This window comes from Oncorhynchus nerka, linkage group LG7, assembly GCF_034236695.1.
Source record: "Oncorhynchus nerka isolate Pitt River linkage group LG7, Oner_Uvic_2.0, whole genome shotgun sequence".
NCBI lineage: Eukaryota > Metazoa > Chordata > Actinopteri > Salmoniformes > Salmonidae > Oncorhynchus > Oncorhynchus nerka.
In genome coordinates, this window is record NC_088402.1 from 43,621,356 (window position 1) to 43,643,781 (window position 22,426).

At 42.4% G+C, this 22,426-nt stretch overlaps 1 protein-coding gene across 2 annotated transcripts; it reads left to right on the forward strand.

Annotated features, from left to right (window-relative positions):
• The first annotated feature begins 3,793 nt into the window (after nucleotides 1–3,793).
• On the forward strand, nucleotides 3,794–20,948 carry LOC115131748 (palmitoyltransferase ZDHHC3-like). 2 transcript variants are annotated; one of them, XM_029663703.2, is made up of 8 exons: nucleotides 3,794–4,367; nucleotides 7,327–7,661; nucleotides 8,215–8,339; nucleotides 9,199–9,295; nucleotides 9,641–9,722; nucleotides 10,151–10,281; nucleotides 14,353–14,393; nucleotides 16,321–20,948. In XM_029663703.2, exons 2-8 carry the CDS (start codon nucleotides 7,356–7,358, stop codon nucleotides 16,484–16,486), a joined length of 948 nt encoding a protein of 315 aa, XP_029519563.1. In that variant the 5' UTR covers nucleotides 3,794–4,367; nucleotides 7,327–7,355; the 3' UTR covers nucleotides 16,487–20,948. The 2 variants fall into 2 exon arrangements, with proteins under 2 accessions (XP_029519563.1, XP_029519564.1); XM_029663704.2 differs by lacking the exons at nucleotides 14,353–14,393; nucleotides 16,321–20,948 and adding an exon at nucleotides 10,597–13,599 and having other exon boundaries at nucleotides 3,807–4,367.
• The last annotated feature ends 1,478 nt before the right edge of the window (nucleotides 20,949–22,426 follow it).

Consider the following 22,426-nt stretch of genomic DNA (forward strand, 5'->3'; position numbering starts at 1 on the left):
AAACAGCACATTTTAGAGTGGCCTTTTATTGTCCCCAGCACAAAGTGCACCTGTGTAATGATAATGCTGTTTAATCAGCTTCTTGATATGCCACACATGTCAGGTGGATGGATCATCTTAGCAAAGGAGAAATGCTCACTAACAAGATGTAAACAACTTTCTGCACAACATTTTAGAGAAATAAGCTTTTTGGGTATATGGAACATTTCTGGGATCTTTTATTTCAGCTCATGAAACATGGGAACAACACTTTACATATCGAGTTTATATTTTTGTTCAGTGTATATCAGACCCAGCCAAGACCTGAGACAAACGTCTGTATTTAGGAAGGATCCCGGGATCTCGGAATTTCAGGTCTGTTGGACCGTGAAGACCTATACCTGGAAAAGAGTGACCTATGCCTAGCCAATCGGAATGTCAAACCAGAGCAGATACTGTGGCAGCATACAGAAAGATAGAAGATTGTAACAGTCTAATCTAATGACAGTGTGGCAAACAAGGCAACATTGATCATTATGAAGTGTCCTGGATGTTGAAATAGGAGTGCGTTAATGTAAACATTTGACATTTTAGTAATATAGCAGACGCTCTTATTCAGAGTGACTTACAAATAGTGCATTCATCTTAAGATAGCTAGGCGAGAAAACAACATATCACAATTTTATTTATTTATTTTTATTTTACCTTAATTTAACTAGGCAAGTCAGTTAAGAACAAATTCTTATTTTCAATGATGGCCTAGGAACAGTGGGTTAACTGCCTGTTCAGGGGCAGAACGACAGATTTGTACCTTGTCAGCTCGGGGGTTTGAACTTGCAACCTTCCGGTTACTAGTCCAACGCTCTAACCACTAGGCTACCCTGCCGCCCCACAATCTTAGCAGGTACATTTTGTCTCAACAATGTATTCATGTGTGGCTGAAATAGCTGAATCCACTCATTTGAAGGGGTGTCCACATACTTTTGTATATATAGTGTAATATAATTACAGGCAGGCGTACTATGGGGCTACTTGCACTCAAACCATGAAAAGGTCAAACCAGAGGGCAAGACGCAAAACGTAATTTAATGCTGCAATATAATAACCTGTTTGTATTTCACCCATAAACATTGGGCAATGACTTGACTTACTTTTGATATTACACTAATAAAGTAAAGAAACGTTTATGAAGGTTTGGTGTGGCTATTATTAGGATTAGCTACTGCAGGCCTATGAAGGCAGAGAGCACCTGAGCACCAACTGACTCAGGTTGAGCCTTGAGGTGAGGAAGGATGTTTTAGGCCTACCAGAGTTGCTCCTTTAATCTAACAATACAATGCTTATCTTTATAAAAACAAAATCAACGAATTTGCCTCCTTCTGTACGCCTACATCTGTATAGCAGTAGTTGCCTATCTGACAAGGATAAAGAATGCATGCCGGCAACATAGCGCCGGCATATCTCTACCTTTCCATCCACCTCTCTAGGGCTAGGCCTAAACTTCTCTTCCTTTATATCCCTTTTTTAAATATCAATATCATGCAGTAGACGTATAGTAGCCTATAGGCCTATGTGCATGCGATGCCCTAATGCATTTCACGCTCAAATCTCTAACATCTGAGGTGGACAATTACTGTTTTAGGAAAGTAAAAACAATTTACTATAAAGTTTTTAATATGCTACACATCGAAACACAACAACGTTTTTTTGTTCTAGGCAGTTTAAAGGTCATGTAACTGTGGATCATTTTGCCAATATCGCTAGTTTATTGATGGCGCTGGCAGCAACCCGTCTGAGATTTTTTTCTCTCTCTTTCTACTCTCAGGTCTGAACGGATCTCTCGGATCTGAACTGACACGGGTCTGCTTGGGTCTACTTTCCCACGGGTCTTACTGTTCTCGGGTCCATTTGGAACTTTACCACAAAAAAATAATATATATATATCGGTCAGGTGGAAAAGCCACAGATCCATTTCTGAATGGGCCCAACTTTTTGGACCTGTTAAGACCTCTACTTTGAGGCCCCGTTGCGGTGTCAGTCACTCACCAGCACGACCACATAGAGCACCCAGCAGTGTTCCCCAGGGAAAATGCAAAGGCATTTCAGGTCCACACTGTATCTGTTGTTGAACAATTTGTACAGGGTGTTGCTCAACTCCATGCCCAGCTCATCACCACCCCTACCCCCAAACTCTGTTGTGGCATTGGCACCCCTACCCCCAAACTCTGTTGTGGCATTGGCACCCCTACCCCCAAACTCTGTTGTGGCATTGGCACCCCTACCCCCAAACTCTGTTGTGGCATTGGCACCCCTACCCCCAAACTCTGTTGTGGCATTGGCACCCCTACCCCCAAACTCTGTTGTGGCATTGGCACCCCCCCCAAACTCTGTTGTGGCATTGGCCCCCAAACTCTGTTGTGGCATTGGCACCCCTACCCCCAAACTCTGTTGTGGCATTGGCACCCCTACCCCCAAACTCTGTTGTGGCATTGGCAGAGCTAGGATGGGGACAGGAAGAGGGCGATTAATCATAGATGACTCGATACAACACTACCTCCAGAGTCCCTCATATTAGAATTATACTGTACTCAACCAGAAGCAACAATGCACTCACCAATCAACAAAAAAACTCCAGGTAGCCCTCATCTGGGACAATTATTTCACGCAAAAAAAAGAACTAAACATGAGCATTAAGCAATATCTTTCAGAATGAAACCTACCGATAAACCATGCATTATATACACCTTTTCGGCAAAAAGAGCTTCAAAAAGGCATAGATAAAAAAAAAATCTTCTTATTATACCTCAGTGCCTGAACCTATTTAGATTGTTCTTGGATCTGTGTACAAATTAACACATTACCATTCGATTCTACTGCACACATTTTAGTATGGTTTTTTTTGGACCGTTTGAATTGGTACTTTGTAGCCTTTCAGATAATCAGATAATCAAACTCAGAATTTTTGGGGGCAGATTTTTCTTCGACTACTGCTATGTTTAATTTGGACATATTTTTATGAACAAAATAGTAATAGCTATTTCTCAAAGGCGAGGAAAATAGATTTACTAGGACTACTTTATCGTGCAGTGGGAGTTTAAATTGACTTAGCTACAGAGCCCAAAGACCGGCAGATGGCGATATTGAGTAGTTTCATCTTACCGTCCAAATGGAATCACATGCAGCCAGCTATACACTCCCCCATGGACTGGTTCATACATAAAACATTTATTCCTCAACTCGATTTAATGGCGAGAAAGTGGGGGAAATATGCGTACTTTCTTTGTAAAACACCACTTTCCACAACCGTGCTAGAGTGCCTAATGCCTAGGAATGCTAGTCCTGGTGTGTAATCATTAAGCTGATTCTGTTGCAAAAGGTTCTCCAAATGGAAAACGCAAATGAGAGTTTTCTATTTGACAAATTCAGGTAGGTCCCTCCCCGTTTCGTCTGCTTCCGTTTGGCTATTAAACAGTAAACGTTTCTATAATGAATACACCCCTACATGTTCTGTATCGCATTCAGCCAATCAGGTTGCAGTAGTCTGTTGTTTACCCCTGGCTGAATACAGGGCAGATCATCAGGAAGTAGCATTAGCCACTAGCATGGTGGTGAAAAAGTATTTAATAAAGAAAGTAATGTATATTTTCCACGTTTTTTTACATTCCTTATTCCTTCTTGCAATTAAATCGAGTTAAGGAGGAAATCAATGCATTTGCATCCGGATTGGAGAATGTTTGATGTACGAACTGCTCCACTGGGGGATATGCATACACTATATAGACAGCTGCATGCGTTTGCTTTGGACGGTACGATGAAACGACTCATATCGCCACCTGTCGGCCTTTAAACTATTAGTTACACTGATATCCTAGGTCGGTTTTAAGTAGATTGGTAGAGATATATGTTCCTAGCAGAGGCAACAAAGATACTGTTAACTAAGGGGCAACCTCAGGTGTTTGGAACGCCAGAGAACCTTTGGAGCTCATATAAATCTTGTGCACGGAAGGCAGGGCACTTCCTGTTTTTTCCTCCGTTTGTTCCTTGCTTGCCAAAGATCTTTCTAGATTAAGTAATGAGGGAAACGGGCACCCACCCAACCAGGAGGTCTGCACGTATGGTAATTTCCATATGAATACCCGGAACATCGAAACCAAATGGTTTTGTAGTTTAACGATGGACTCGACACGTTAAGTGTGAATCGCGAGACACATCCTCCTTGGGGGTGTACTGCCAACTAACCCCACGCTCGCAAGGATAACTAGTTACCTAACTATCTACAATCAACTACGACTTGCTGTTGTGAATGGTGTCCCCTAGCTAACGTTAGCGTGCCAGACAATCAAAAAGAGGACTGTTCTCTGAAAATTCTTTCCTCGACCACGAAAGGGGTGAGTTGAAATTATCATGGTTGTTTCTAAACGTTACCTCGCTAGCTAACTAAATTAGCAAGCTTATTACTAGCTAAATCAAGCCACCAAATATGTGAAACAACGCTAATCCTTGGACCTACCTACACACAAATGCACTAGACTACACAATCCCCCCCCCCACCCCACAATCCCCCCCACCCCACCCCACAATCCCCTGGTGTCTCCCACATACACTACAGTAAAGTAGCCTAGTGTCTGCCTACTACCTAGCTAGCTAGCATTATATTCTGAATCTGACAGAATCGAGAGGATTTTCATGAGTATAGCTAGCTAATGAATCCATGTTACTTTGCAATTCTAGCTCAATAACGGTGATTGTGACTTGACGGGTTAATTTACCATTTTTATTCCATTTTGGTCATTTTACTATTACTGTCAGTTGATTTTTTTTGTTAGAAAAATCTCCAAATGAATAGATATGATTGCAATACCGTCAATACCAGATCAATATCGCCATCTGCCGGCCTTTTGCCTAGGATTGCATCTCTTCAACTGCAGAAAATCTTTCAGATTTCTCGTGCGCCAGAGTAACGGTACTTATCTGCTTTGGGATTTCCATACTGAAAACTTTATACAAGGTTCTTGATACAACCATTTGCTGTTTATTGTTCATCGAAATACAACATTTTAACAATTAAACTAAGGACACGACTGATCATTGTAATCGACATAGCAAAGGCTTACTACGTTAAATCTAGACCATTAGATAAGACCCTAGACATGCTTATGTAAGTCAAGGGGCTGCCAGCAGCGCTTATTAACGTAAATCACACCAGCCTGTTAATGAACTGCTATTTCATCCTATTGAGCCACATCCCTCCTCAACTCCCAGCTTTCACTCCCATTATCCTGTGCTCTCTTCCTCTGTGTCTGCCATCATTCCTCAGTTGTATTAATTACTGTTGGAGGCATCCAAGCAGCAGGGCGTCCTGCAGCCCCATAAATCATTTATTAAACATTCAGCTGTATAGAGCTCATACAGTGTAGTGCTCACAATCCAATCTTCCATAATGGTTAATTTGGCCCATTGAAGTTGTTTAGTGTCATATCTATTAGACATTATGTTTATTGATACTGGAGTCTCGCTTGAATTCAGAGACTTTGGCTAAATGGGTGACTGTTGTCAATTACTGCTGTCTTGAATGGCAAAATAGAATGGCAGTATTTTGTGAAAGGAGTTTCTGCTGTAAGACAAAGACGATACTATAGTCAATCAGTTTCTTCAGGATAACAGCAGCATGTCGTTCAGTGGTGGAGTTTATACACTCCCACTTCTAGTCAACCACAAAAGAGCTTTGATTTAGCAGATAATAGCTAATCGATGCTTGCCTCAGTGTTTTTCTTGACAGTGCTTTTGCTTGTGTACAAATCCCGAAGCAGCTATAAGTCAATTCATTATGTAGCATCGTCCTTGGTAACAGATTGTCACTGGATTTATGCAGCGGCCAGAGATGTTTATAGTACAACTTTTCTGTGAGGTTCCTGACTTATTGGGTTTCAATGAACAGTTTGTTCACTTTATGGGAGTGACACCCTCCGTCATCTCTCAACATTGATTCACCTACGGGTTGTTCTGATACAATATGCCCGATGAGGTGTGGTTTATGGCCACTATACCACGGCTAAGGGCTGTTCTTAGGCACGACACAACACAGTATATACCATAAACCCTGAGGTACCTCATTGCTAATAATTAGAGCTGTAAAAAATAAATTTGATGTCATACACGTGGTATACGGTCTGATATACCACGGCTGTCAGCCAATCAGCATTCAGGGCTCGAACCACCCAGTTTATAAATCGTATGTCAACAACGTTTGGACATCGCCCAACACTAATGTCATTGGTACCTCATTGTTTTTTAAAATGTTGATTTAACTGACTAATAAAGGTTAACAAATTCTTATTTTACAATGACGGCCTAACCCGGATAAACGCTCCCCTAACGCAGACGACGCTGTTAAGGATGCCCGAATAGTGGGCTTTTACAAACATGATATAAAAACGGTTTTTGGCAGGAATATGTCAGTTGCATCAGGGTTCCCCGTAAGCCGATTTGGCTAAAACTCAATTAAGCTAGTATGGCTAATCATAAAAGTGAGATTACACAGAAAATACCAGTGAATTGACCATGTGGATGGATGAAAGCCACTGTGCTTCTACATCTGCATTGCTTGCACTTTGGGGTTTTATGCTGGTATCTGTATGAGCACTTTGTGACCTGCTGATGTAAAAAAGAGCTTTATAAAACACATTTGATTGATTTTAATACATTTGAAAGGCAGTGGTGTTTATTTTAGGAATACTCAGCTGTTTTTAACTTGTAAGGCTGTTTCTTAATATGTTTGGACATATAGGCAATTTTTATTACCCTGACTTCCTGTTTCTAGTGAATGTGGGCCAAAACTGACCCCAGGGACATTTTGACCAGGGTAATTGAATTAAAGACTTCAGAATATTTAAACAGACTTCATAAACTCTCCCCCGCCGTCTCTTCCCTCACTCCCTTTGTCCGTTATCGTCTGTTTGCACAGACGATTGATTTGCATGTCAAAGCTGATACGTCGCCACGGTTCAGATAAGTTTATATTAAAAGACGGCACATTATCTAGGTGTCTAGCCTTTTATTTTTTAAATATTTTTTTTACAGTCCACAACGCCACGTTCAAACATAACAGAAAAGAGACCACATTCCAACAATACTGTCTGCACAGACAATGAAACATTGACGCCTCACTTCCTTCTCTCTTCTCTATACACCTGTAGTTTGTCACTTCCCCCTCTATATATTTACACTATAACTCATACCAACGACACAGGAAATGCGATGAAACATTGGCACGTCAGACATCACTTCATTGACACACCTGTATCTGTAGCCTATCCCTAACCGTCCCAAACCCTTCTCTTCCCGCAGCATGCGGCGAGAGCTGCGGCCGCTCTAGAATGAGGAAGAGCCAGGCAAACCGTTGCAGGGACATCGAGAGGCAAGCCGGCTACCTGCAGCCCGAGCACTGCGCCCCTCCCCCAACCCTCCCCCACTCCGACACCATGTGGTTCATCCGCGACTGCTGCGGCATCGTATGCGGCGTCATCACCTGGTGTCTGGTGTTCTATGCCGAGTTCGTGGTGCTCTTTGTCGTGCTGCTGCCTGCCAAGAACCTGCTCTATAGTCTAATCAACGGTGCACTGTTCAGTGTCCTCGCCTTCCTCGCCCTGGCCTCACACGCCCGGGCCATGTGCACAGACCCGGTTAGTCTGGCTGTCTCTGTCTGTCAGTGATTCTGTAGCTTTCTTCCAATTGTCTCTCCTTCCCCCAAAAGTGTGCACTTGTTCACGTCCCTTCACTGATTTAAAAGGAAATGACTGGAATTAAAAATCATATGGTGGACATTCCCACTACCCTGATGAAGACAGCTTGGCTGTCGAAACGCTGGTAATTACATTTTTGCATCTGAGCTCCTAGAGTGTGCGGCTCTCTTTTATTTTCAAGTTTTCTACTCCGCTAGCCAGCACCACGTCTTAATAGGTGTGCGTTTCTTTTTCTTCTAGGACATTCCCACTAGCCCATGCCTCCACCAATCCAATGCTTTTAGATTTGTGGGCAGTAGTGAACGAGTGCACACTTCAGGAGAAAGGAGATGTTATTGAGTGGGGACTCAGGCGAAAACTGTCAAATGTTGAGCTTTCAATCTTGAAATAAGTTGTCTTCCCAAGAGAACCTGCTTGTAGAGAACTTGGAAACTGTGTATTGGTTTTCAGATATCAATGAATGCCCCTGTCCTAACCCGTGCCTCTCTCCCAGGGTGCGGTGCCTAAAGGGAACGCGACCAAGGAGTTTATAGAGAGCCTGCAGCTCAAGCCCGGTCAGGTGGTCTACAAATGTCCCAAGTGTTGCAGTATCAAGCCCGACAGAGCTCACCACTGCAGGTTCTGTACAGGACTGGTCTAGAGAGCCCAGTCCTAATTTCACTTGTTTTCTTCAAATGTTCTTTCCCACCAATGTTGTTCAGCCTCAGTCCTGCTGCATTACCTATACCCACTGGTACTTACTAGATGGCTAAGAAGGAGTTCCTCGGACTTTGAAGTGCTTTGAACCTAGTTTCAAGGGACGGAACTGGCTAAAAACAAAGTGGAATTAGGAAAAAGAAGCAACACTTGGTATTTATATTTGTATCAAAATAATGTCAATTGATGTGACATACAGGATGGTATCATGATATTTATACTATACGCTTGTTCCACCTTCGGAGAATGCCATGGTATCAGAGCACCTCTATTTAAGCATATTGCAGCCTTTGCAGCTCCATAGGGCAGATGATTGATCGATTGATGATGTCTCAGGGCCTAGTTAAGATATCTGAGGGTAGCAGACTGACAATATACGTCCCCTGACTCCCTTGTGTGATGGAGAGTACAATCCAGCTTAGAGGTTATTCCCGTCTCTCACCTCCAATGTATACATGGTGTTTGTCCCAAATGGAACCCTATTCCCTATATAGGGCTCTGGTCAACAGTAGAGCACTACATAGGGAATAGAGTGCCATTTGGGATGCAGACAGTGTGTACTGTGCAACTAGGGGTGGTGTGGGTCTCTCCCCTCTCTCTCTCTGCTGCGTTGGTGTGTGTTTTGAGTTGACTGATAATTAACTATGCATTCTGGCTGGTCTTCATGCACCCAGAAGGAGCAGCGTGTGTAGGTCACGGTTTGGACCATATTTCCAGGCCTCTTCTGTATGTGGCTATACCCTGCTTTCATGTCATCTCCTCGTGTGCGTGCTCCTCGCAGTGTGTGCAAACGCTGTATCAAGAAGATGGACCACCATTGCCCATGGGTAAACAACTGCGTAGGAGAGAAGAACCAGAAATTCTTTGTGCTTTTCACAGTGAGTGTGTAGCCTCGAGCGACTCCGACATGCTCCTATTACTCAAAACATACATTCACTCCACGCCGTTGTTCACTCCCTCACATGAGATGTAGCCTCGAGTGACTCCGACTTACATTCACTACACGCCGTTATTCACTCTCTCACATGAGATGTTGCTGGTGTCCAAGCATTCAAACCTTTTAGTTAACGCTGACTAATTCAACTATCCATCTCCTCCTACAAAACCTGTAAACTTTCCCTCACATTCACCAATACATCACATTATTCAAAATCTTGACAAAATAAGAGTACTGCACGGTTAAATAATGTAATGCTACTACGATATTCTTTGTCTCCCTTCAGATGTACATTGCACTGATATCCCTCCATGCCCTGGTCATGGTTGCCTTTCATTTTATCTTCTGCTTTGAGTCGGACTGGACGAGTGAGTACCATGCTGTTTTCCGCTATGTATTAGCATGCTATGCCAAATCCACCATACTGTTTTTAACATTGTGGCAAGTCTGCAACAGAGAAACACATTTAATGGATTTGGTGTTGTGGTTTCCATTTGTAACTATTTATTTCCATTTCTTCAAGTGTCATGTTGTCTTCCTCTCCAGTACCCAGATTGTTCTCATTTCACATCCTTTGATTGGCTTACTTTGTTAGAGCATGACTTAATTGGTCAATTTACCTGATACATACAAGATTTCAACTTTTGGCTCACCTTTCCTTGAGTCTTAAGAGTCTTAAGATAATACTTACCTGATGAGAGGGAATCCAGCCCACCTGTCCTCAGCTTCCAGACCATCAGTGCCCTCCAGTTTAAACCTTTCTCTCCCTTCTCCTCCCTCCCTCGGCCCTCCCAAGAGTGCAGTACATTCTCTCCTCCAGCGACCGTCATCCTCCTCATCCTCCTCTGCTTTGAGGGACTCCTCTTCCTCATTTTTACCTCAGTGATGTTTGGGACCCAGGTCCATTCCATCTGTGCCGATGAGACAGTAAGTGAACTGAACACCACCACCAGCATCCCTTTGCTCCCATTCACTCCCTCACTCACTCAGTGCTCCTCTCTACCTTCTGAACTGTCGCTGTTTAGCAGGGTTGGGTGTCAATTTCAATTCAGGAAGTAAACTGGAATTAGAATTTCAGTTGACTTCCTGAGTTTAAATGGAATTGACCCCAACCCCGCTGCTTAGTGCTTAGATTCATATTGCCTGTAGCTTTATTTGAGGGTCTTAAGAGAACTGTCCCGAAGAAGTATACGGTAAATAGCCAGGATTATGTTGCTGATGTTTTTTGGATCTTATCTACAGGGCATAGAGCAGTTGAAAAAGGAGGAGAGGAGATGGGCTAAAAGGACAAGGTGGATGAACATGAGGGTGGTATTTGGCCATCCGTTCTCTATAGCCTGGCTAAGTCCCTTTGCAACACCTGACCACGGGAAGGCAGACTATTACCAGTACGTTGTCTGAGACGGGAAGCCATGCTCCAGCACCCGTGCTACCAGCTTGTCTTTCAGAGTGCGGACTGATGACGCGTACGGGGCGATAGTCTTCCCACCGCCTGGCTTCACTGAGCATGAACTGTTATGACCCTTTCTTCTTTTCTGTTTTTGGTCATTTTTCTTCTTTGTGAAAAAAATATTTTTTTCTGCTTGTTTTGAATACCTGCCACACATTTGGATATCTGTATGAAGTAATATCTATTTCCCTTCTGTTTACGATCACTGCCAAGCCCTACAAAACCATGAACTGTAAAATGCCCCTCTGCTTTTCTCACGTTTTACCATTGAAGAAAGCACTTACTGATGTAACCTGGCCAGAGCCTGTATCTGAGCTGACTAAAAACTGGGTTTTGCCTTTGGGATAGAAACGGAAATGGAAATGCTCTTAAACCCAAGTATTTCCTGTATTTTGTCATTTCCTGTTTAAGGACTAGGCTTAAACGAAGCAAACGCATGAGCTGAATTCATATGGTTTTCGTCCCCTGAAAAGCCAATCAGTTCCGAAAGGCAGATTTTGTCTTCCAATGTAGCAGTACCTCTGCCTTTCCATAATGTAGCCTATATGGTGTAAGCTATAGCTTTGGTGCCAGCGCCACACTGTTGGAGTACTAACGGCCCACAAGGCATTACGTTTGCGGTTTAGAACAGCCAAATCTTTTCCTGCAAGCTGCAGATTCGTTGCCTTATAAGACAATTGAAATTGGGTAAAGAGATTTTTGTAATCTCAAGTTTAAGTTGAATAGGGTATTTGCTTCCTGCACATGTCTATGTGCAGGACGGGTCCCCTCCAAGGACAGGCTGAAATGAGATTGGGAACAACAATGAATTAAAAGTCCAACTGTGGAACCGGCTGGTGGCCGTGGATGGTTCTGTTGTTCCACTGTGTGGCATGATGTCTTACTGGTTGGTGTATGTGACAACTGTTTCTATAGAAAAATGATCACGATGCCCTCTGAGATTTTTCAATTGGTCACCCAATAACCTAACTGGTCAATGAAATGTACATATTATTTTCAACTTTTGTTTTTAACAGAAGCATGCACCTAAGTGTAATTCCCTGTGTTCACTGAATGGAATTTGTAAATGTCATGTCAAAAACAGGTTATCGGCTTGACATTCTGTTTATGAATCTGGCACAGTTAAGCTTTGTGGAGCAAACATTGGTGATGCAATTTAGGCCAGTGGAACATGTGCATTGAAGACTGAAAGACCATACTTCCTAGTCCTTTTTTAAAAAGTCACCATTGTGTACAATGCTAGCTAATTCAAACTTAGACACAGACCGGTCTCCTAGATACATAGCAGTCGAAGTAGATTGCCTAATTGCCCCGAGGCATCGATTGCAAACAATCAAGAGAAAATTATTACACAATCAATTGTGTTCACGAGCCTTACTGTAGAAAGAACATGGGCTGTTGGTGACGAATAGAACGGCTATGGCTTGTGTCCCAAATGGCACTCTGTTCCCAATAGAGTGCACTACTTTTGACCAGGCCCACAGGGCTGTAGTCAAAAGTAATGTACTGTGTAGGGAATAGAGTGCCATTTGAGACAGCTTAATTTATGTGGAATATATTTGCTGACATGTTCTCTGGTTTTACGACCCTCACTGTATGAACAATGGTTATGTATTCATCAAACTAAATTGTTTGCTAATTAAATTTAGAATAGAGTGCATTGGCAAGGCATAGATGCCATTTCAAGTGTGTATGGACCACGTTTGTAGATTTGTGCTATATTATAAAGAATCAATTAAGATTGAATGTAATGCTACTTTTAGTGACTTGTATTGTAATAGTCACCTTTTCTAAGTAGTTTCTTTTTTTACCGAATGGGTGACTTTTTAAAGTTTAAGATGCTTCAATCAAATCTACTACTGTCTCTTTCTGATTTGATGCCCATTTTTTCTTTTAAAGTGGTACACTCTAACCTACCTACATCTCAATACTGCCATCTTCTGCTTGAACTGATGAACCCTTATTATCTCTGTAGTGACTATCAAATACTGTGGTTTTTAAAAGTTGACTATCTCATCAGAATGAATGCTTCTCCAACCAGACTGATTTATTTTATAATTTAAAATGTGCTTTTTCAGCTCATTCCAGTTTGCCTTTCCAACTAATTATCAGCTGATCATGTACAATATCAGTATGCCTCACAGGCATGTATTAATAATTTGTAGATCTGTGTACTGGAGTGGGAAGTTCTTGAATCTGATTCATGTCCGTCTGTGCCAGAGTCTCTTTGAGGAGAGACTGGTGTAATAAGGGTATACGAGGTTCCTTAGGAAGAGGCTGGTTTAAAGCTCATGTTACCCTAGCCCCTTTCATTACATTAAAGGTGGACTCCTCCATATGACACAGATGCACAAAGTAAACCGCATAGTGGGTCAATTTCTGCAACTAAGCTCGTTGGAAGAGCGAGGCTAAACTCCATACCGCTGAGAACCCATGCACAGGTACTGTGTGAGTGAAGTTTTGCATCTCACTCATCTCAATATCTGTGGTGCTGCTTGTGGCAATGTCAATTTGCTCAGTCTACCCTTTTAATTACTATCAATCAGATCAGAAGCGCTAAGACCGCGTCCTACTCATTAACACAGGATATGCTGGGAAGTTGTCAAATCTATCCTATTCTGTTCTGACAAAGGGACTGGTATTCTCTCATGTCTCTATTTATACACTTTTTAAACACACACTTGCTGTAAATAGATGATTCCCAATGTGCATCTCTTTGAAATGTTTATCTGAATGCAAAAGTTTAAGTTACTTTCATATGGAAATTTACAATAAATGTATTGTTTTTTCAAAAATGGTCGTCCGTCTGTCAATATTAATTTGTCTTATTAAAGGGATTGTTCACTCAATATTTTTTAGTAGATAAAGTGAGAGTTTGAGTGAACTATCCCCTTTAAGACTGTATCCAGGTAGACACTATACTGTATCTGTGGAATCGGGAGTGTAGTGTTGCATTCTGAATGACCTTTTATGTTTTCATAGGTCTATTTTCTCTGTACAGTTTCAATTTATTGTATGCTTTACTTGGTATGCTAATAGCACACTGGCCTTTGTCAGAGTCAATTTATTAGCTAATCTGAGAAGTTTACTGGACTGTAATCTTAAAAATGCTGCCTGGATGTGGAGCTCTTTCCATTGATGGTTGTTTAATTTTAGATCAACATAAGTTCACTTTCCTAGATGAGGTTTATTCAACATTGTGCACCATCAAATTGAAAATATTGACACTTACAAATGTTAGTTTAAAATAGGTTGTTAGACTAGATATGGTTTATAAATAAAAATAGATTTAGGTCTGCCCAAACACCTGTTGTTTCTCTCTGCATCTGTTGTCCAAGAAATTATGACAGTTTGTCAGACACAGCAGCAGTATGTGCAATCTAATTCTATTGGCTAACAGCCATTTTCTGAGACTTCCTCACTTATCATACACAATTTAAGAGCAACATATTCAAAGGATGGGGAGGTGGCTTGTCCAAGTAACCATTTCAAGGATTCTTAATAATACATTATTTATAATACATTCCCTTTCTTTATTCCTCCTGTAGGGCCCCCGTGCTGCACTAATCAGGAACACAGAGTTTATCAGGTCAGTCATATGCACCTCCCAAACTAATCTCTACAGTTTATAATATCCATATCTACAGTATACTCGTTCAAACAAATGTGACCCATTCAGGGGCTGGCGAACAAAAGGAGTTTCATGTAACCACTATTCTAATGCATTTGATTCCTCTTGCCCTCGGTGACGGTGACGTAAATGTTTATCTGACTTGAGAACACAGGAGAAATGTTCGGCACCAATTTCTCCCGTCCTGATTCAATAGCATAGATAGTCACATTGCCAGGGAAGTAGATTACATTACACACACAACCTGCAGTCTGTAATGTACTGCAACTGGAAGGAGAATCGATTTCATAGTGTGCGTTCTTCTGCATTTATACAGACACATCATCATCGTCTAATAGATACAGTCAGAATACAGGTAGCTACTATTAGTTGTTGCATGCATTTGATATGTATTAAAAAAAACAGCAAAGTTTGATCGTATAGTAAAGTTGTAAAGTCAAACTCCTGTCTACAGTAACGTTTGTTGTCGGTATTACGCACAAAGCCCATTTCCACAATAGCACATCACAGTGTTAAGGAATGTCAGGGAAGTACACTGTTGGAGTACAAACATGCTAGTTTATAGAACACCACTTTCTGTAGTTTGGTTCGAAAACCCCACAGCAACGTTTGACCTTTTGGAAGTCTTGGAAGATGCAGAGGGAGGGACTGTGCTACGGGATGGTTCCCTTACCCCGAGGATAACATCAAACTGGGTTTAATTGCAATGGAAAACTAGGATGGACATTATACGTGACACAGGTCTACAGCTGAAACACAAAAGCTGGTGGCACTCAATTAAAAGGCCAGACATTGGAGTAACTGTTGTTTGGACACCCTATTAAGTCAGAATTAAGTCAAATTAATTCCCTTCTGCCAAAGGAAATAAGCGATAGTTCACTCCAACATTTAAGTTGAGGTCAGACGTGGGCTAATGTCAAGAAGTCCAGGCCGTCTACTGTGTAGATCCAGCTCTGTACCTCAACTCCAAATGAATTGGAAAGACAGGCACCCTCTAAAAATTATTAAGTTAGACGGTGCCTATCCTTTCCATTCATTGGAGTTGGTCTCATCTCAACATTAGACCACTTTTGAGGTTTGAAAATGTCTTACATATTTTGATTTTGGAGTGAACTAAACCGTATTACTTTACAGGCAGCTGAGAAGGTCACAATTTTTTCGGGCCACTTTAGCAGTTTGACTTCACATTGCATTGACAGAGCCTTGCTGTGGTTACAGTGGATACCAGGCAGGATCAACATATTTGTGTACTTTGGTTCGACTTACTTGGGTTTAGACCTTGTTAGGAACTTTCTTTTAGACATTTGCTATAAAAAAAGGCAGGCAAGGCCAAACCTCCTCAGAATCCACAAAACATGCGTGAGGGTCAAGCCCTCAATATATTAGGCTATAAACATGACACAACAGAAGTTCCTATCAAGGCCATGAAGTATATTCTCTGAGCCACGTCATGTGTGATACTGTAGTAAGAGATGAGAATATCTATGTGTTTGCTGTATTTGCGCATGTCTAGCAGTAGCAGCATTTGTGAGACTTATCACTTCGGGTTCACGCATCACCTTGAGCATGCGATGACGCAATGTTGGTGTGGAAGTCTACAGCGTGTGTCATCTTAGGATAGGTGAGCAAAATGAAAGCTTTTGTGATCTGAAGCGGAGAGTGTAAGCATGGTGAAGAATCGATGGCAAGCACACATTGCTGAGGATGTCGAAGTGTTTCAAACAAATCACTTTGTGTTCCTTATGTTTTGACAGTGCTTTCCCTTCCAAAGTTGCCATGGCTGCCGTTCACCCGAGAAATGCCATTGTTTGTCACAGATAGTAGGCTATAGGTTGCATTACTGGTTTCTTTCTATATCACTTAATGAGTTGTGCCTTTCCGACAGGTTGTCATTCGTCCTTCCTGGCTCGGTCGTTGGGGGCCGCCCTCTGAAGCACCAGGAGGCCAGAGAACGTGAGGGAGATTCCTACCCACCACAACGCAATCTGGGTCTCCCCAAAGATAAGCTGCCCCAAAAAGGCCTGTGGCACAATACAGGCATTTCAATTTAGTGCACCATATATTACACTTCTCATACATTACACTTCTCTGACAACACTTAAAAAGGAAAATCTGTGTTACGCTTATTAATTCAAACCATACACTTGTAGGCTATTAGGCCTATACCTTATTTACAAGTGTTTACGAAGTGTCTTTTCCACAGGGAAACATGTACTTACGGAAGATACGAAGTTGGAAGCGGTAGTGGTCACAGTGGTTCGGGTGGAGGAGGAAGAGTACCGGAGCGCCTTAGCGAGGAACGTCCACATCACAGCATTACAGGCGAAGAGCAGCCCCCCACAAATCAGCCTCAGTGGGATGTGTAGCTGAAGCAAACACACACAAACAACATGAATGAAAACAACGTTGTTTTGGACTAGAGTCACATCAAATAGTTGAGCTGCATTCCATGGATTTGGGGCCTATTTTAGTTATTTGTCTTGATATATATATTTTTTTCTTCACATGCATTTACCTAACGGCTATACAAATAAATAATATGGCTAATAAATCAACCTTAAAATCATGTCACCACGTACCCAACGTCATGAAGGTAATTTCAAGCAGCCCAATTAACAATACGATATTGACATTGAATGGAAAATTGCTCATATGTTAAACCAGACTCGCATTTGGCCGCAATAAATAAAATGATAGAGTACACATATGAAAATATCTTCCTTTAACACAAACATATATGACGTAATACTGCACTAGGTATGTCGTTCAATCACGCGTGTACGACACGAGCTTGACACACAGCACGCGCCTGTCCAGCAGAGAGAGATGCTGAGCGCAAGAGCTGGAATCTGGACCCCTAAACTCATAACTGGAAAACCCAAACTTCCCTACTCGCGGACGAATTGCTTTGCTAACAAATTGACATCTACATTATTCAGAAGCCACCCAAATCCCATCACGTTAATAATTCAGGCACTTAAACGGCGGCGATTACTCACCCAGTCACAAGCGGTAGTTTCGTCAGGTTGTCTAAATTTCCGCTGCTCTCCCCATGTTCGTAGCCCCGTTTCACATACACCTTTTAGGTAATCGGCTCCAAGTGACAGCTTTGCAGATGAAGATGCGACAGCCCCGAGAAACCCCGCCAGAAGCGCATAGAAAACGCCGGGGAACAACATATTGACAACCAAGGCACATATTTCTCTAATCCATCACATTTCTACAGCGGTATTGAGCTGAGTGAGAGTGCGGGCAGAATCTGTAGGCTACTTCCTACCAACAACCGTCCCGAGGCAGCCACACCAATCAAAATACTTTGTCAGCGGGTAGGTGCACGACGTGGTTGGACAAAATAACTCCACAGCTGTGTAGCATTGTGGGATGAGTAGTTTATTCAGCGGAATCACGTGTTTGGGAATTCTGTTGATATTGGATAAGAATGTATTTCTTTTAGGACTCTTTAGGTCTGTGAGTGAGGTCTCATCCATCAAATGCCCCCCAATTAATCCTAATATAAATCACATCAAATTGTATTAGTCACATGCACCTTACAGTGAAATGCTTACTTACGAGCCCATAACCAATAATGCAGTTTTAAAAAATATGGATAAGAATAAGAAATAAAAGGGTGGCTGGAGTCTTTGACAATTTCTAGGACCTTCCTCTGATTCCGCCTGGTATAGAGATCCTGGATGGCTGGAAGCTTGGCCCCAGTGATGTACTGGGCCGTTCGCAATACCCTCTGTAATGCCTTGTGGTCGGAGGCTGAGCAGTTGCCATACCAGGCAGTGATGCAACCATGCTCTCGGTGGTGCAGCTGTAGAACATTTTGAGGATCTGAGGACCCATGCCAAATCTTTTCAGTCTCTTGAGGGGGAAAAGGTTTTGTCGTGCCCTCTTCAGGACTGTCTTGGTGTGCTTGGACCATGTTCGTTTGTTGGTGATGTGGACACCAAGGAACTTGAAGCTCTCAACCTGCTCCACTAGAGCCCCGTCGATGAGAATGGGGGCGTGCTCGGTTCTCTTTTTCCACAATCATCTCCTTTGTCTTGATCACGTTGAGGGGGAGGTTGTTGTCCTGGCACCACACGGCCAGGTCTCTGACCTCCTCCCTATAGACTGTTTCGTCGTTGTCGGTGATCAGGCCTGCCCACTGGTTGTGTCATCGGCAAACTTAATGATGGTGTTGGAGTCGTCCCTGGCCGTGCAGTCATGAGTGAACAGGGAGTACAGGGGACTGAGCACGCACCCATGAAGGGCCCCTGTGTTGAGGATCAGCGTTGCGGATGTGTTGTTACCTACCCTTACCACCTGGGGGCGGCCCGTCAGAAAGTCCAGGATCCAGTTGCAGAGGGAGGTGTTTAGTCCCAGGGTCCTTAGCTTATTGATGAGCTTTGAAGGCACTGTGTTGTTGAACGCTGAGCATCCGCCCAGGGCGGCACGGGGCACCCACAAAAAAAAAATCAGAATGGTGACATTTGCGCGACCGGTTTTTCACGTCACGTCAATGATATCATGTCAACGTGTGGGACTGTGGGTCAATTAACCTTGTCGGAGTGGGCGCCCTGATTCTAGTTTGTGAGCTGGGCAGGTCACTGCCTGGGAAGGTCTCCCACTCAAAAGTACGAGATGGGGAGGGGAGCGGGGGTAGGTTGATCTCAGGTCTCCGCACTGGAAGCCTGAGGTTGTGGGAGCAGGGGAATCTATCAAATAGTTCACCTGTAACTTTGTACAATATTAATGCAATTAGTAAAGTCAGTCACACTATAAAATGCTACTGAATAAACAATTCATTCATAATACTGTGAATATAGTTTCACAGACATGTTTTTGAATTTTTTTCTGGTTTGTGCGAAATCGTTAAGAATAATATAAAACCAGTCTGCTACACCACCGAGGTGAATTGGTTTAGTCTTGACTCTTGGTTGACAGTGTTGGGGGATGGGTAATGTATTGATGCTCGAGTGACAAATATTTGTATATTTATATATTTTTAAATGTTATGATTATTTATTTGTGTTGTTCCAAATGTCTGAATAAAAATTACAGTTAGTGCAGAATGATGGGGGGGGCGCTGAAGGTGGAGTTCGCTCAGGGAGCCCTACAAGCTAGAACCGCCACTGCCCTCGAGGACTGGAATTGCCCACCCCTGCATTAGGCAATAGGCAGGTTAGCCTTACAGCCTACTACTTTCTTAATCTACTCGATTTTAATGTTGCGTGGAGTGGAGGATCAATGCTAATGTAATGTCTTTGAGTGGGGCAAGGCAGGGCTACTCTCAGTAAATCAGCCCAGTAGCCTATATTGCACGCACTCACTCACTCACTCACTCACTCACTCACTCACTCACACAGCCCAATCCTGATCCAGACAGTGGGGCCCTCAGAATAAATGTCCCCTTCAGCATACTGATGACATGGATCATAGAGGTTCATTTCCTAAAAACTCCACCTGATTCCGTCTCAAATGGCACCCTATTCCTAATATAGTGCACTTCTTTTTACCAGATCCTTATAGGCTCTGGTCAAAATAAGTGCACCCCATAGGAATAGGGTGCCGTTTAGGACTCAACAAGTGGAGGGGAGAGTGACGCCACTTAGTTCAGCCACATCTCTGCCCTTCAGATTGATGGAGCTGTCACAGATGGAACTGGGACAAGACATGAAATCCTCATTATGTGCAGACAGAAAGGGAATAAAGTGTCCGCTCCTCCCATTTCTTATCTATTATCAAAGAAGAATCTTATCTGTATTACAGACTTGAGACTGTATGAGATCGATGTAAGATACCCCATCTGAAACATTGATTTATTTATTTTTTATTTAACTAGACAAGTCAGATAAGAACAAATTCTTATTTACAATGACGACCTTCCCCGGCCAAACCCGGCCAACGCTGGGCCAATTTTGCGCCGCCCTATGGGACTCCCAATCACGGCCGGCTGTGATACAGCCTGGAATCGAACCAGGGTGTCTGTAGTGACGCCTCAAGCACTGAGATGCAGTGTCTTTGACCTCTGCTCTACTTGGGAGCCCAAACATGAACCTAACAATACTATAAATGCGGTCCAAGTACCATCAGAATAACACTGGGCCACTGTTTTTCTCAGCTGTGTCAAGTAGTTTACTTTTGTGTGGATTTTTGCACAGTGCCTATTTAATTAATAATTCTAAGGTCACAAATGGTTAGACTCAAGCTGAAACAAACCTTATCCATCCATTCCCATTATTCAACTGATCCTACCTCTGGCCAGTAGATGTCTCTAATGTTCTTCAAGCAACAGCATGTCTACAGAAATCAAGCAGTTAATGAGTTTTGAATGCAGACATCTTCCTCGAATGTATGCAAGTAAGCATGTAAACCCAGAATATGTGATGCACTTCAGAAGTGACTGCTTGGATAAACTGAAAAACACGCAGAAAATATTTCTGGAACCATTATAAAATGGACTGTTGTTATTATCAGTCATGTATCATTAAAACTATGACCTCAAATAAATGTGATTATAAACTACTGGTGGTTTGATTACTTCAGGTATTTTACCTCAAATATTTCCCTATTTTACCTGTAATGTCTATTATCTCACCATTATGTGATTCGTAACTAGTCACGTCAAAGCTCTCCTCTCATTAGGCCATTTGTCTACCGTTCATTCTCCATTATCATGACTTACTGGGGCCTCTTGACAGAGACAAGTCTCACCAGCCAGTCATTAGCAGGTCATCATCGCCACCCTCAGAAAATTATACATTTTAAATCAAGGGGCCAATTAAATGTCATCTTCACATTTGAAGGTGCATGCTTGTGGAGAGTGTACGGCTGTGTACCAAATGGCACCTTATTCCCTATATATGGACACTGTTCAAATGTAGTGGACTATACACTGAGCGTACAAAACATTAGGAACACCTGCTCTTTCCATGACCAGTGGAATCCAGGTGAAAGGTATGATCCCTTGTTGATCTCACCTGCTAAATCCACTTCAATCAGTGTAGATAAAGGTGGAGGAGATAGGTTAAAGAAGGATTTTTAAGCCTCGAGACAATTGAGACATGGATTGTGTGCCATTCAGAGGGTGAATGGGCAAGACAAAATATTGAAGCGCCTTTGAACAGCTATGGTAGTAGGTGCCAGGTGCACCGGTTTGAGCGTGTCAAGAACTGCAAAAGTTTTCCGTGTGTCTCAAGAATGGTCCACCACCCAAAGCACATCCAGACAACTTGACACAACTGTGGGAAGCATTGGAGTCAACATGGGCCAGCATCCCTGTGGAACGCTTTCGACAATTTGTAGAGTCCATGTTCTGAAGGCAAAAGGGAGTTTAACTCAATATTAGGAAGGTGTTCCTAATGTTTTGTACACTCAGTGTATAGGTTATAGGGTGCCATTTTGGACACAGATTATGACTCACTGAGGTGTCGAGAGGAAGCTCTAATTGGGAACCTGTTCTTGTTCATTGGGAGATAAGAGTCCACAGAGAACAAACTAACACTCATAACTGAGGACCTGTCATGGAGCTTCCTATCGATATCCATTAGCTGAAAAGGCAGCCATGTTTTCCATTTACAATCCTAACTTTACAGGACGGGCTACCTAGACTGACTTCAAGGTGAAGGGACCAAGATCATTCGTAAACTACAACTTTGACCTTAACCTTTGCCTCAGTATATGGGGCCAATTTAAATTACATAATAAATGAGGCAATCTTTTATTTTTGTATTTTTGGGAGAGGGGGGTAGATCAGCTTTAATATTACAGATAGATTGTAGCTTCCTTCAAATCAAATTTTATTTGACACATACACATGTTTAGCAGATGTTATGCGAGTGTAGCGCAATGCTTGTGCTTCTAGTTCCGACAGTGCAGTAATATCTAACAAGTAATCTAACAATTCCACAACAACTACTTAATACACACAAATATAAAGGGATGGAATAATAAGGGATGGAATGCAACTTTTCAGGGAAGTCAGGAACCAATACACACAGTCA